This window comes from Nesoenas mayeri (genome assembly GCF_963082525.1).
Source record: "Nesoenas mayeri genome assembly, chromosome: 5".
Taxonomy (NCBI): domain Eukaryota; kingdom Metazoa; phylum Chordata; class Aves; order Columbiformes; family Columbidae; genus Nesoenas; species Nesoenas mayeri.
Window position 1 is genome coordinate 50,505,750 of NC_137548.1, and position 12,943 is coordinate 50,518,692.

At 46.1% G+C, this 12,943-nt stretch overlaps 1 protein-coding gene across 1 annotated transcript in view; it reads left to right on the plus strand.

The window, feature by feature from the left end:
* CRACR2B (calcium release activated channel regulator 2B) overlaps positions 1–12,943 on the plus strand; it is a gene marked incomplete at its 3' end in the record, with an annotated part of 48,842 nt that overhangs the window by 24,804 nt on the left and 11,095 nt on the right. Inside the window, exons 4-10 of the mRNA XM_080345920.1 lie at positions 298–469; positions 2,626–2,772; positions 4,959–5,049; positions 5,180–5,272; positions 8,686–8,873; positions 9,579–9,650; positions 10,065–10,119. Coding sequence (XP_080202046.1) covers positions 298–469; positions 2,626–2,772; positions 4,959–5,049; positions 5,180–5,272; positions 8,686–8,873; positions 9,579–9,650; positions 10,065–10,119 — 818 coding nt within the window. The remainder of the gene's footprint in view (positions 1–297; positions 470–2,625; positions 2,773–4,958; positions 5,050–5,179; positions 5,273–8,685; positions 8,874–9,578; positions 9,651–10,064; positions 10,120–12,943) is intronic.

The window sequence follows — 12,943 nt, forward strand, 5'->3', positions numbered from 1 at the left end:
CATGTGCTGAGACTCCAAGGCTGTGGGTGGTAGACCATCTTCACACAGATGTGAGCAGAGCCCTTACAGCCTGTTGTTGGGCTGGGAGCCAGTTTCAGTCCCAGCATTGCAGACTGGATGCTGACGTCACTCAGGACATCAGAACAGAGGCTCTTTACTGTCTGGGAGCTGTATTCTACATCAACAGCACGCAGGTAGCTTTTCGTGGAGCTCTGGGCTATCATTTAAATAGCAGCTTATTAAATGACATCCAGTTTGACTTTCTTTATTCTCCTTCTTCCCTTCTCCTTCTACCAGGAAAGTTAATAGGGATTGAATTGTGTCAAGGGGCTGGGAGAATGGATCACTCCAGACATGAGGAGACCTTTGAGTCAGGCTGGTCAGATGACTTGGACCCAGCAGATGACGATGAAGATAAACGATTCTGTTCCGTGATGGAGCAGTTTGGAGCAGCCCATATGTTTGAAGAGTAAGTAGGGGAGCTGCATGGCATTACTTCTACCTTTTTAAAATCTTTTAATACCAAGCTTTAAAGTACCAGCAAAGACCAAAGAGATGAATGGAGCTGCTTGCTCTTTGAAGCACTACTTGGGCTTTCTGTACTGCTGTCTTGGGTTTTCTTATGCTTGGTAGCAAATGGAGTGAAATCTGGGTTTTCTCATCAGTTACTTTTAGTACAGTGCTTTTCTCAAGGAGCTTCCCAAACTAGAGTTCATACCACAGCTGTAAAATATAACAGTAGCATGGAAGCCCATCTGCATGCAGCAAATAAAAAGCATCAAGTGAGGGTTAGACAAGGTAAGGAGGATGAGTCTGCTGGCTGTTCCGAAATGGTGTGTGACTGTTCGCTTATGTTCAGACAATCTTATTTCTAAGAGTCTTCGTGAAAGATCTGTGCTCAAGGGGCTGCTTGGGGCTCAGCTGATCTTGACGAGTGTGAAAGGCTGAACTGGGAAAGGGTTGCTCACCTGAGCCTTGAAACTTGATATTAATGCCCTTGCATGTGGCCCCAGTGTCATCCAGCCTTTTTTAGGGCCTTCCCAAGTGAAGTGTTATCCGTAACTGGTTCTTACTGATGCACATCTGCTGTGGCTGGGCTGCCCAACAGCATCTGTGGCAGCCCTTTTTTCAGGCATTGTAGTCCAACAGTGCTGCCAGTTTGCCGGGAGCAGCCAAGGTAGGGGCAGGAGGTGCACAGGATTCGAGACAGAAGCTGAGAGGGAAGGAGTTTGCTGCTTTCAGAGCTGCATCTGTCATGAAACAGATGTTTTTGTCTCATTTGCATTGTGATGCAAAGCACCTGCATGTTTCTATTAATGTTAAACAACTTCTCCTGTCCTGAAAAATTCTGGAAAGCTTTTATGCCTCAGATAACAGGATGACACTGTGAAGAGCCACATTACTGTTCTGGAAAAACAGTCTCTGCTGTATATAACTAGTGTCAGTTCTTAAAGTGGAGTTATCCTGTGTTTTATTTTGACCACTTACTTGCAGTTTTATGCAATGGGTTCGGTAGCTACTTCATATCATGCTTTTGTGCCACACCAGCTGTTGTAAAGAAGTAATATAAAACAGAACCTAATTGGGATCAGGGCAGGAATCTGAACTATCTTCACTGTTTATGCTAGAAATAAATGGGTTTGTTTCTTTGTTTCTTAACAGAACTCAATATGTTATTTTATCTAAACGATGAACTTTTGATGAAGTGCTAGCAACTTTTTTAACTTGGGACAGAAAATGAGGCTATTATGCAATGGTGGCAGGAGGAATGAACAACTTTTTTTTTTCATAAAGAACATTAGGGGAGACAAATACATGCATAAAAAAAAATATCTATTTGGATAATGTCTGTAGGGTCTATAGGCATAATTATTCTGTAGATTTCAAGGCAGTTCCCCCAAAGTACCTCATGGATTTAAAAACAAAACAAAAAAAGAAAAAGCTCTTCTCTAAAAAGAAGCATGAAGTGATGTCTGCAGGCTTATAGGTCTCTTTGGGAAAGTGTAAATTTATAAATGCTGTGTTCATGTTGTGACAAATTAAATGCCAAAACAGTGTAATCATTATTGCAGATTAAGAAAAAGAGGACTTTGGGTTTCAAGGGCTTCCTCCATTATTATCCTGACACAACATCTGGGCAAATTTGCTTCTTTTTTTGTGTCTCAGTTTCCAAATCTGTCAAATAAATAAATAAGATGGACAGAAGTAACCACCAGTACAGTCCTGGTGTGAGAGCACCACCTATCGTATGTGTGCCAAAATCTCTGGGCTATAACATTTTTCTGCCTGACCACAGCTCACAGCAAAGTTCCTGAATGTTCATCAATTTGAGTCTTGGTTTAGACACCAAATGTGTTATTGCTGAATACTTGGAAAATAATCATTTTCAGGTTTGCTTTACTCTTCTTTTTCCTCTTTCAGGCAGCTTCCTTTATTTTAACCTTGCAGTAAATCTCACTCCACATGCACGCTCTGTCACCATCGAACTTCTCTCTTTGCTGTGATGGTGTAAAGGAGGTCATCACAGGAGAAGGGCACTTTGTCTATCCCAAGTCCATGTTGGAGCTGGTATATCAGTGCATAACATGACATTTGCTTTCCTTCTCTCTTGTATGCTTGCTTCAGTCCACGTGAGATTCGAGACCTCTGGGCTCGGCTACGAAAGGAGCGTCCGGAGCTCTTATCTAATTTTGAAGAGTTTCTGTTGCGTGTTTCATCATACGTGAAGGAGGTCAATCATGAGAAGGAGTCTATGGAACAGGCATTGAAGCGGTAAGGAGAACATCATGGCCATTTGCTTTCGGGAACCAAGTGATGCTTGGATGCTACCTCAAATCTAAGGAGAGATTGGGTTACAGGACACAGAGATTTTTCTTGCTGTATTAAAGGACTCTTTATCTTGATCTGATCCACATGGGTTTGTTTTGCATCAGTTCCCACTCATAACATTTGGTCTGGTTAAAATCCCACTCAAAGCCTGTGCTGGGTCAGCCAAGATAGGGTTAATGTCCACAGGTAGCTGGGGGGATGACACAGCCAGGACAGCTGACCCAAAACTATCAAAAGGAATATTCCATACCATAGAAGGTCATGCTCAGTTATAAAAGGGGGGTTGGCCGGGGGGACCCTCTCTCTTTCTTGCTGCTGGGAGTGGGGCTGTCTGGAATGCTCTCGGTTCTCTCTGGACTGTGTGGTTCAGGGCTGTTGTGTTTCAGGCATGAGCTGCTGTCCCAGGTTGGGGAGGGGGAGAAGGTTACTGCATGGGCTGTGGTTGAGAATCCACAATTGCCGCTTCAGAAAAGGCAAATGATGATACTGGGTGGATGATTACCACATAGTGAGAGACTGCGCTGTGTATCTATTGCTTTGTATATTCTTTCAGTATTATTATTACTGTGGTGTTTGTTTGTTTCCCTTTATTTGCTCTTCTGTTAAACTGTTCTTAACCTAGCCCACGAGTTTTGCCTTTTCATAGAATCATAGAATCATTCTGGTTGGAAGAAACCCTCAAGATCATTGAGTCCAACCATAACCTAAATCTAGCATTAAACCATGTCCCTAAGAACCTTGTCTATTTAAACACCTCCAGGGAGGTGACTCCACCACTTCCCTGAGCAGCCTGTTCCAATGCCTGACAACCCTTTCCATGAAGAATTTTTTACTAATATCCAGTCTGAACCTTTCCTGGTGCAGCCTGAGGCCATTTCCTCTCATGCTGTCTCTTTCTACTTGGGAGAAGAGACCAACACCCTCCATGCTCCTTTCAGATAGTTGTAGAGAGCGATAAGGTCTCCCCTCAGCCTCCTTTTCTCCAGGCTAAATAGCCCCAGTTCCCTCAGCTGCTCCTCATCACACTCGTGCTCCAGGCGCCTCATCAGCTTTGTCGACCTCCTCTGCACTCTCTCCAGCACCTCAATGTCCTTCTTATGATGAGGAGCCCAAAATTGAACACAAGTATTCTAGGTGCAGTCTCACCAGGACCGAGTGCAGTGGCACAGTCACTTCCCTAGTCCTGCTGGCCACACTATTCCTGATACAAGCCAGGATGCTGTTGGCCTTTTTGGCTACCTGGGCACACTACTGGCTCATGTTCTTCAACACTCCCAAATCCTTTTCCACCAGGCAGCTTTCCAGCCACTCTTCCCTGAGCCTGTAGTGCTGCCTGGGCTTGTTGTGACCCAAGTGCAGGACTTGGCACTTGGCCTCATACAACTGACCTCAGCCCAACTATCCAGCTGGTCCAGGTCCCTCTGTATGGCCTTCCTACCCTCCAGGAGATTAACACTCCCACCCAATTTGGTGTCATCTGCAAATCTACTAAGGGTGCACTCAATCACCTCATCCAAATCACTAATAAAGAGATTAAGCAGAACTGGCCTCAGTACTGAGCCCTGGGGAATGCCACTTGTTACCGGCCACCAACTGGATTTGACTCATTTCACCACAACTCTTTGGGCCCAGCCATCCAGCCAGTTCTTTGCCCAGTGAAGAGTACACCCAGCCAGGCCATGAGCTGCCAGCTTCTCCAGGAGGATGCTGTGAGATATGGTGTCAAAGGCTTTACTGAAGTCTGAGTACACAGCATCCACTAAGTGGGTCACCTTGTTATAGAAGGAGATCAGGTTGGTCAAGCAGGGACCTGCCTTTCATAAACCCATGCTGTCTGGGCCTGATTGCTTCGTTGTCTTGTGTGTGCCACATGATGGCACTCAGGATGATCTGTTCCATGACCTTCCCCTGCACTAATTTCCTGATTCTTCTCCCCATCCTGCTGGGGGTGGGGAAGGGGTGAGTGAGAGGTATGTGGTTTTATAATAGTTGCTGGCTGGGGTGAGCTGCGGCTAAACTACGACAATGCCTTACGATTGTTAGTGGGAATCTGTTTCCACTCTCCTCTCCTGTTCTCTTCCTGTATTCTCTTTCTCTCTCCTGACCTGTGTGCACTCTGCCTTTTGTAGGAAGGAGACAGACCATGACCAAGAAGTCAGGTGCCTTTATGAAGAAATGGAACAACAGATCAAAGCAGAAAGGGAGAGGCTGATCTGCCAGGTACTTCATCTCTCTTGGCTGAAGTCAGACTTTCTCTGGTCTGAAGCAGAGGTAGTGACTCATGTGGCCAAAGAACAGCTCTTACCATGCTGGGTGTTGCATGCACAGCTGCATATCTTTACCTCTGCAGGAAGCACTGAGACGTGACAGGAGTAACTTGCTCCAGAAGGAACTGTGCAGCAAAGAGCAGGAGCTGGAGAAAATCCTCTGCCACCAGAAGAAGGTAACAGGACCCAAATCCTTTCTATAGAAGCATGTCTCTTTCTACTGTCTTTCTGCTAAGGTCTTGTCTGATGGAGAATGGTTTTAATCTGCTGAGGGTTGGTACTAGCAAATCTGTTACTAGTCAGTCTAGCTCTCTCCTGTCTCTGGAGGTGTTGGTGGTTTGTCAAGTGATTGGTTTGTCTTCAACTGTAAGGTCTTCATGTGAACGTTTTGGCCATGCATTTTCTTATCTGCTGTGTTTTCTTTTGGCACAGTCTTCCTATCAGTTTTACAATAACTATTTGACAAGGAAGATGGGGTAGAAATTTGGAAGTTTTGAGTTTGGAACCTTTCGTGGACATAAAAGAGCCAAATTTCTCTAATTTGTGTTTTCTGGCTGCTCCAAAATAACACAGAGTGAGCAGTTCTGTGACACTCAGAGCTGTACCTACTGTATATTTGCATTTCAGCACTTACTGACATACTGATTAATCAGTCACAGAAACAAGCAAAGTGGAAACTTCCCTTTAGCCTGCTGGCCCTGGCATGGATATTTGTGTGGGATTGTCCATTCTGGATGTCTTTTTCCTTTCTGTCTGAAGAACTGAGACCCACACAGAAACAAGTCATGGGAGGTACCTGTAAGATGCTGGTGACTGGGTGGATCCAAGTTGGATACCTAGCTGTGATGTAGGTAAAACAGCACTTCTCTGAAATCATCAGCTCCTTGTGCAGCAGCTGGAAAAGCCAGCAAAACTTAGGTGCCATCAGGAAGTATATTGAGAATAAGACAGAGGATGTAATTTTCCTGCTGCCCACACCCTTGATATGCCTCAATTGATGTGTGCAGTTTTGATCTCTTCTAACTCCACTGGGTCCTTCTTGAGTCTGAAGTTACAGAGAACTAATATGATTGGAACATCTAAATGGAGCATCTACCTTAGGAAGAGAAACAAGGAAAGCTTAGACTTGATTTTGCAGAGGAAGAGACGGAAGGAAGATATAAGTGAGCTTTATGGACTTGGGAAGGTGGTGGATAAGGTTCATATAGAACTGTTATTCCCTAAATCCTGCAACAGCGAAGATGAGGGATACTCAGTGAGACCAGTATGAATTTTAAATAGAAGAACATACTTCTTTACACAGAGATTAGTGCCGAGCAGTTGAAAAACAGATTGGACAAACAAAGGGACAACATGCTTGCAAATGTTTATTAAAAGGAGGAACAGTCAGGGATGTGGCCTCTACTATCATCCCTAGTCTGGGGACCATATATGCTGGGGATGTATGAAAGGAATGGACCATAGTTGGGTGTCCAGGCATGCTCTTCCTATGTAGCATCTCCTCTTGTCATGGGCCAAGGCAGAGTACTGAGCTACATGGACACTTATTCTTACTTGGTCATTTCTGATGTTCTTAGCTTAGTACAAGCCTCAGAGTTACATGGATAATCAGGTCCCTCTTGTGGTGTAAGACCAGTATTGTGATCATGCTATTCTATGGTATTGCTTTCAAGTACAGACAACAAACAAAAAGCTGTGATAGAGATTTCTTAAGGAGGGGGATGTGTGCTTTACTTGAAGCCTGTGACCTGGCTTATTGAAAGATCCAAGGGCTTTGGGCAGAGGTTTCTGGTTTTTAGTCTCAACTCCACTGCTCAACATATGTGGTCATGCTCAAATTTTCCCTGGAAGTCTGCAGACAAAGCTGGATATGACTTGTGCATGTCGCCTCAGCGAGGAGAGACATGGGGCTTGTGTTTCAGAAAACCTAGGAAAGGTCAGCTCTGTTCACTCCTGGTCATGACTGCTGTATGCGTGTGCTGGCAAAGAGCAGGGTAGCAAGAAAAAAAACCACTTCATCTTGTGCCACAGTGTCCCGCTGTACTTTTTCTTTGAGAGTCTATCTGAAGATGCAGAATAGAATCGTAGAATCATTTTGGTTGGAAGAGATCCTAAAGATCATCAAGTCCAACTATAACCTAAATCTAGCACTGTACCATGTCCCCAAGAGCCTCATCTTTACGCCTTTTAAACACCTTCAGGGGTGGTGACTCCACCACTTCCTCGGCAGCCTGTTCCACTGCTTCACAACCCCATCTGTGAAGAAATTTTTCCTAATGTCCAATCTGAACCTTCCCTGGTGCAACTTGAGGCTGTTTCTTCTCATCCTATCACTGGCTACTGGGGAAAAGAGACCAACACCCTTCATGCTACAACCTCGTTTCAGACAGTTGTAGACAGCAATAAGGTCTCCCCTCAGCCTCCTTTTCTCCAGGCTAAACCGCCCCAGTTTGCTCAGCTGGTCCTCATAAGACTTGTACTCCAGGTCCCTCACCAGCCTTGTCACTGGTGGCAAGAAGTTGTCATACATGGTATTTAAAGGGCTAGCCCTGCCTCTGTGCTCAACACTTTTGGGAACTTTTAGGAATTGTGATCTCCTGTCCTGTATTCTGCTTGTGTTGCTGTCTCTAACACAACCATCTAGCCTTGAACCTTGTGGAAGCTGACTCTGCTACCTACTCTGCTGGTCAGAACTGGTTCCTGGTGCTCTCCTTTGGTTGGAAGCATGGATTGTATAACTTCATTTTGGTGATGTAAGTTCTCAGGTGATTACCACAATTTCTGCATAGCACCAGCTTCAGCATAGGGCCTTGGTTAGCTGGTATGGCTGGGTAGATACTGAAGTGTCAGTATGATCCTTCTCAAGATGCCCTACTTGTCATCTGAGATGGGCAGGTTTGACTGCTGCATCTGTCTTTGACTCTTTCCCAGACTACACCAAACGTTTGTGAGGAATCACGTCACTGGTTGAGTACATGACAGCAGGCTTTGAACTTCCCAAATCAGGCTTGTTAATTGTGCTGGGGTCATGCTTTCTAGAGTGCAACTGTGCCCCAATGGCATTTAAACAGCATCTCTAGCCTGAGGTTCTGTCTCCAACAGTAGTAAAGGCCACCCAATCACTTGACTTTCTAGATGTAGTGTGAGATACCCCTGGCACCTCAGTATATCCCCCTTTCAGCTGCTATGGGCTCAGGAAGCTCCCAAACTAAAGAAAACGTTTCAACAACTCTGCTTAATAAGTCCCAACAGACACACCCCTGCCTGTACCCAAATTTTTCCAGTCTTCCTTTGACCCTCATTTGTACTCTGATTTCTACAGTTCCTGATAGCAGCAAGCTCCTCATGCTGCCTGAAGCGCTTCCTCAGCTATGCCTAATTGCATTGCTTGCTCCCCACTGCTGGCATGATGCGAAATAATTGCTTCCAATTCACCTTCTTGATGCCACTGGTGGTCCTGTAGACCTCAGTTGTGTTTACTTCCCTTCCACCTCATTGTTTACGTCTGCCTTTTCAGCTTTTTTTTACAGGCATGATTGTAGCACAAACCCCTTCCTCTCTTCTGTTTAACCTCTCCTCTCTATTGCAGCTGGAACATCAGCTACAGTCTCTGAACTCAGAGCAACTAGAGACCCGTGTACAGAATGAAAGGCTCCGACACCTGAATGAAAACCTGCTGGAAGAGCTGGAGAAAAGCAAATGGGAGCTGGAGGTAGTGAAGGGGCAATTACAGAAGCTCCAGAAAGAGGCCCAGCTTGAGCAAGAGCAGAAGGACAGGTGGGAATGGGCAGGGACCCAGGCAGGGGTGGGCAAGGGTGAAGAGGAAGAGTGGGCAAGAGGAAAGGTGGGCAAGTATTTGATGAAAATGGGTCTCTAATTAGAACCTTGGTCTCATCAGAGGATTGCTTGTCTCTTCTTGAGGAAAAGAAGTAACATCCTAGTGGTCTTATGGGCCTAAACAGGGAGTGATATTGTTACCTCCCACCTGTTTTTAGTGGGAAATGAATATGTTCATTGATATTTGGCTGTAAAAGCACTGTAAAAGATATAGGTATTCCTCAGTGTTAAGGAGTCTTCTGCTCCATGTGTTTTCCAGTTCACCATTGCCTCCATGGAGTTCCTACAGATACTCTTCTAGTCACTTGCATTCCTGGTTTTGGGCTTAATCTAACAATACTTAGCTGAAACACTGGGATGTTTCAGATCCAGATGGCAGTGAGCATCCTTCCCATCTCTAGAAGCTGTGGAAACTGGAGTGTAAAAGGAGAAAATGAGTTGCCTGCCCTCACGTTGGAGGAGAGCAGGAGAGCTGGAGTACAACCCAGCCACCCCAGCTCCTGTGGCAGTGCTGCCTCATTTGAATCCTCCTAGCATAGAGCAGGCCCTTACTGTTGAGAATATGAGGAGTGTCTCTGAGAAGGGGATCTTAGTATTTCCTCTCCTATTAATTTATTTCCAATTTTAAAAATCCCCTTTGCCCAGGGATGTGTATAGAGTCTCCAAGAACATGCAGAAAGAGAAACAAAGCCTCCTTCGGCAGCTGGAGCTCCTCAGGTAAGAACAGAGCTGGGGGAGATGCTGAGCTTTTATGCACTTAAGGGGCTGAGGTTTCAGCACTGTGCTTGTTTCTCCCACAGAAAGCTATAGGAGTGTATTCAAGCTGTGCTCAGACACTGCTTGTTTTTCTAGGTCCAGACAGAGTTGTGCAATCTAGCTAACTCTGGCAGAGTATAGGCTGTGTTATTTCACCAAGTAATCCCTCCACTGGAAGAATTTAGTCCTTCCTCCTAAGGGGACCATGTGGAGCCCATTACCTGAGCTGTGATACATGGAAATCCCAACATGTCTCGCAATAAATAACATATTTTTCTGTGTCCCAAGCTCCCTTTCTGTTCTAGGTTTCAAATGTTGGTCTTTATTTCTGATGAGTACTTCATTGTGTCTCTCCTGTGTCTTCCTTTGGAACAGAGAGATGAACAAGAAACTTCGAGATGAGCGAGATGCTTTTGAAGCCAAGAAGCTGGTTAGTCTAAGAAAGAAAATCGTAATTCCCAACCACCCTCCTTTCATCTGCTGCTGTTGCTGTCACCACTCAGGGGCCTGTCACTTCCACGGGGGACAATGACCTGAGGTCACGAGGCCTGATGTGGTGCTTAATACAGACTTCACAGCACCTCTCTGCCCATGCTAGAGATGAGCTGCTCTGGTTGCTATTGCCAACTGCCTGGGTTTAACCCAAGGCATGTTAGCTTGTGACTGTCACGCAGCATCGTGCAGGGCTGCAGTGGGTGCTGCCTGCTGCACACATGGGGTCTGTGCGTTGTGACAGACACCGGGCACATGCAAGGAGGGGACTGAAGCTGCATGCATCCCTGGAGCTGGGTGGTGAGGAAGAAGATGGATTCCCAGATGTGCTGCCTGCTGACTGGGGGTGGAGCGGCATAGGAGGGTTTCAGAATTTCTCTGAGTTTGTAGCAGATGTTTTCAGATGTTCATGTGGGGCAGTTCCCCATTCCTGTGAACTCTGCTGGGGTAGAGGTGCAGCAGTGAGCCTTGTGTCAAAGAGCTAGGAGAAAGCATGGGGCCTCTGGCATCTGGAAGAGTCTACTCCATCTCTGGCCTTCCCCAGTCTCCAAGATAAGTATGAATATGTGATCTTATTATTTTTTCATGAAAAAGTCTTTGTGTTGCCAAATGTCACTGGCAAGGCTGCTCTGCACTATTCTTGGACCCCTCCCTGCCACCATGTATCTTTCCCTGCTCTGCCACCATGCCCCACTTGAGGATCTGGAAGTAGCTGTCTGGCAGTGAGGGTAGGCAGTGGTAGGCCGTGAGAGATTTTCTGGTTGGTGCATAAGGGAACATGGAAGGAAGCACATGGGTGATGCCCAGCTAGGGGGTGGGATACCCTGCTAGGGGAGAGGCTGCACTTCTCCAAGTGGAGCAGCAACTGTGTAAAATAACTTCAATAACTGTTTTGGATGGAGGTGAGGTGTGTGTGCATGTGCTTTGCTGTGTGTGTTTCTGAAATCTGAAGGAAATTTTTTTTATATACGTATATTTTTAAAGCTGCTAAGTGTGCACGTGCACCAGAGCTCCCTGCTCCTTCGTAGAAAGGTAATAAACACAGTCACTCTGTCGCAGAGTTCAGTGCAAGCAGGCAAAGAAAGTGGTTTGTTCTCTGCTTTCTGTGTATAGTTCTTCATCAGCTTCTGGGTTCCTGTGGGTGGGATGGGTGGCCCGTGGAGACCACAGTTCATGTATGTGCCTCTGTGTGTGCAAAGCTTGTCTGCTTCTCCTCTGTTCTCCTCTTCTTTTATGCCACTAGGACCTGCTCAGGGCTGCTCTGAAACGTGACAGTCACAGTTGCTCTCTTAAGAGCCTAGCAGAGAGAGTCACAGTACAGAGGAGCCACTTTCTTCTCTTTGTGCTAGCAGTAGGGAGGGAGCAGCAGGGTGAACTCCTTCTGCCGTCATTGCTCATCTGGCAAGCCTGGATCATGCTGAGCAGATGAAGCCTGTATTGCAATAATGTGTTTTCCTGGGTCAGCCAGGACATCTTGTTGGCCACTCTCATTTCAGCCTGCAGGAAAGCAGGGCTCCAGGGGATTGCAGATGCTGCTATCGTCATACACCTGCAGAAGATCTGCTCTCCAGCCTGTCACACTGTAAGGGGTAGAGAAAATAGCAGCGCTTCCCTGCAGCAGCAGAAAGAAGAGTCTAGACTTCTGATGGGGATCCTTAGTGTGTGACAGACTCTTACACTCTGCCAGAGGCTCTTACTGCTTTTACAGGCTTAAAAAGAAACACAAGGCCTTGATACCCTCTGTTAGTGCTGGGAAGAGTTGTGTTATTTCTGTGAAATGAAGGTGTGAACAGTTGTTCTTTCATAGCTTGGAAGGAGGAGTTGGGCTGTAGGTGGCTGATAGCCACCCAGCTGCTGCTCCTTTGCACTTCTGAGTGCCCAGCATAATACCTTGCTCTTCATAAGAGGTTTGGCCTTGCTGGGGCAGACAGACCCTAGCCCCACTGTGCTGTGGGGTGCTGTTTTGCCCCAGTGTCAAGGTCATAGATAACAATGTGTCGCTGTTTCTACCTGTGTGCAAACTACTGCTGGGTGTTTTTAAAGCCCAGGGGTAGTGAGTTCAGTTTCACACCCATGACCCATCTATCTATGGAGTTATGCTTGCATGCTGTATGTTGACAGTGCAAATTTCATGTCTGCTCACCATGAAGAGTGTTTTGGGAGTTTGACTGCATTGCACGTGTATTTGTATTTCACTGATAAACCAGAATTTTTTTCTGTCCCACTGATAAGCTAGAAACTTTCCCATGCAAAATGCTTGTACGTGTGCTGCTGTTGTGGAATCCTTGCAATCGTGTGTTTTACAGCTATGATGTCATGTCTGTCTCTTTACCATGCCAGTGAAAAGCCAAATGTTACACAAACGTGGCAGGCCAATAAAGTGTGGCAGAACCAATGGCAAAACATGCCCCATTGTTTCTCCTTTCTTACCCAGGTACGTACTCTGCAGGCTGTTTCCTCCCCAGGTAGGGTGGTTCCATAGCAGATTGCCTGGGAGGCCATTTGCACTGCAGGTGGCTTGAAGGTCATGACTCAGCTCCCATGGGCTATAACACAATTTCCTTGTTCCTGTGTGTCTAGAGAATGCCCTTGAATGAACCTGCTCAAACCCTGAAAACTGCCTCATCCATCCTCACTGGAGAACCACTGGTTGGCTGAACCACAGCCTGATGTCAGTATTGACCAAAAGAGTCACTGTGCACTCGGGGGTCCTTCGCCTTGGTAGGCATGCGCTCCATAGTTGTGTGCCTCTCAGTGTTGGA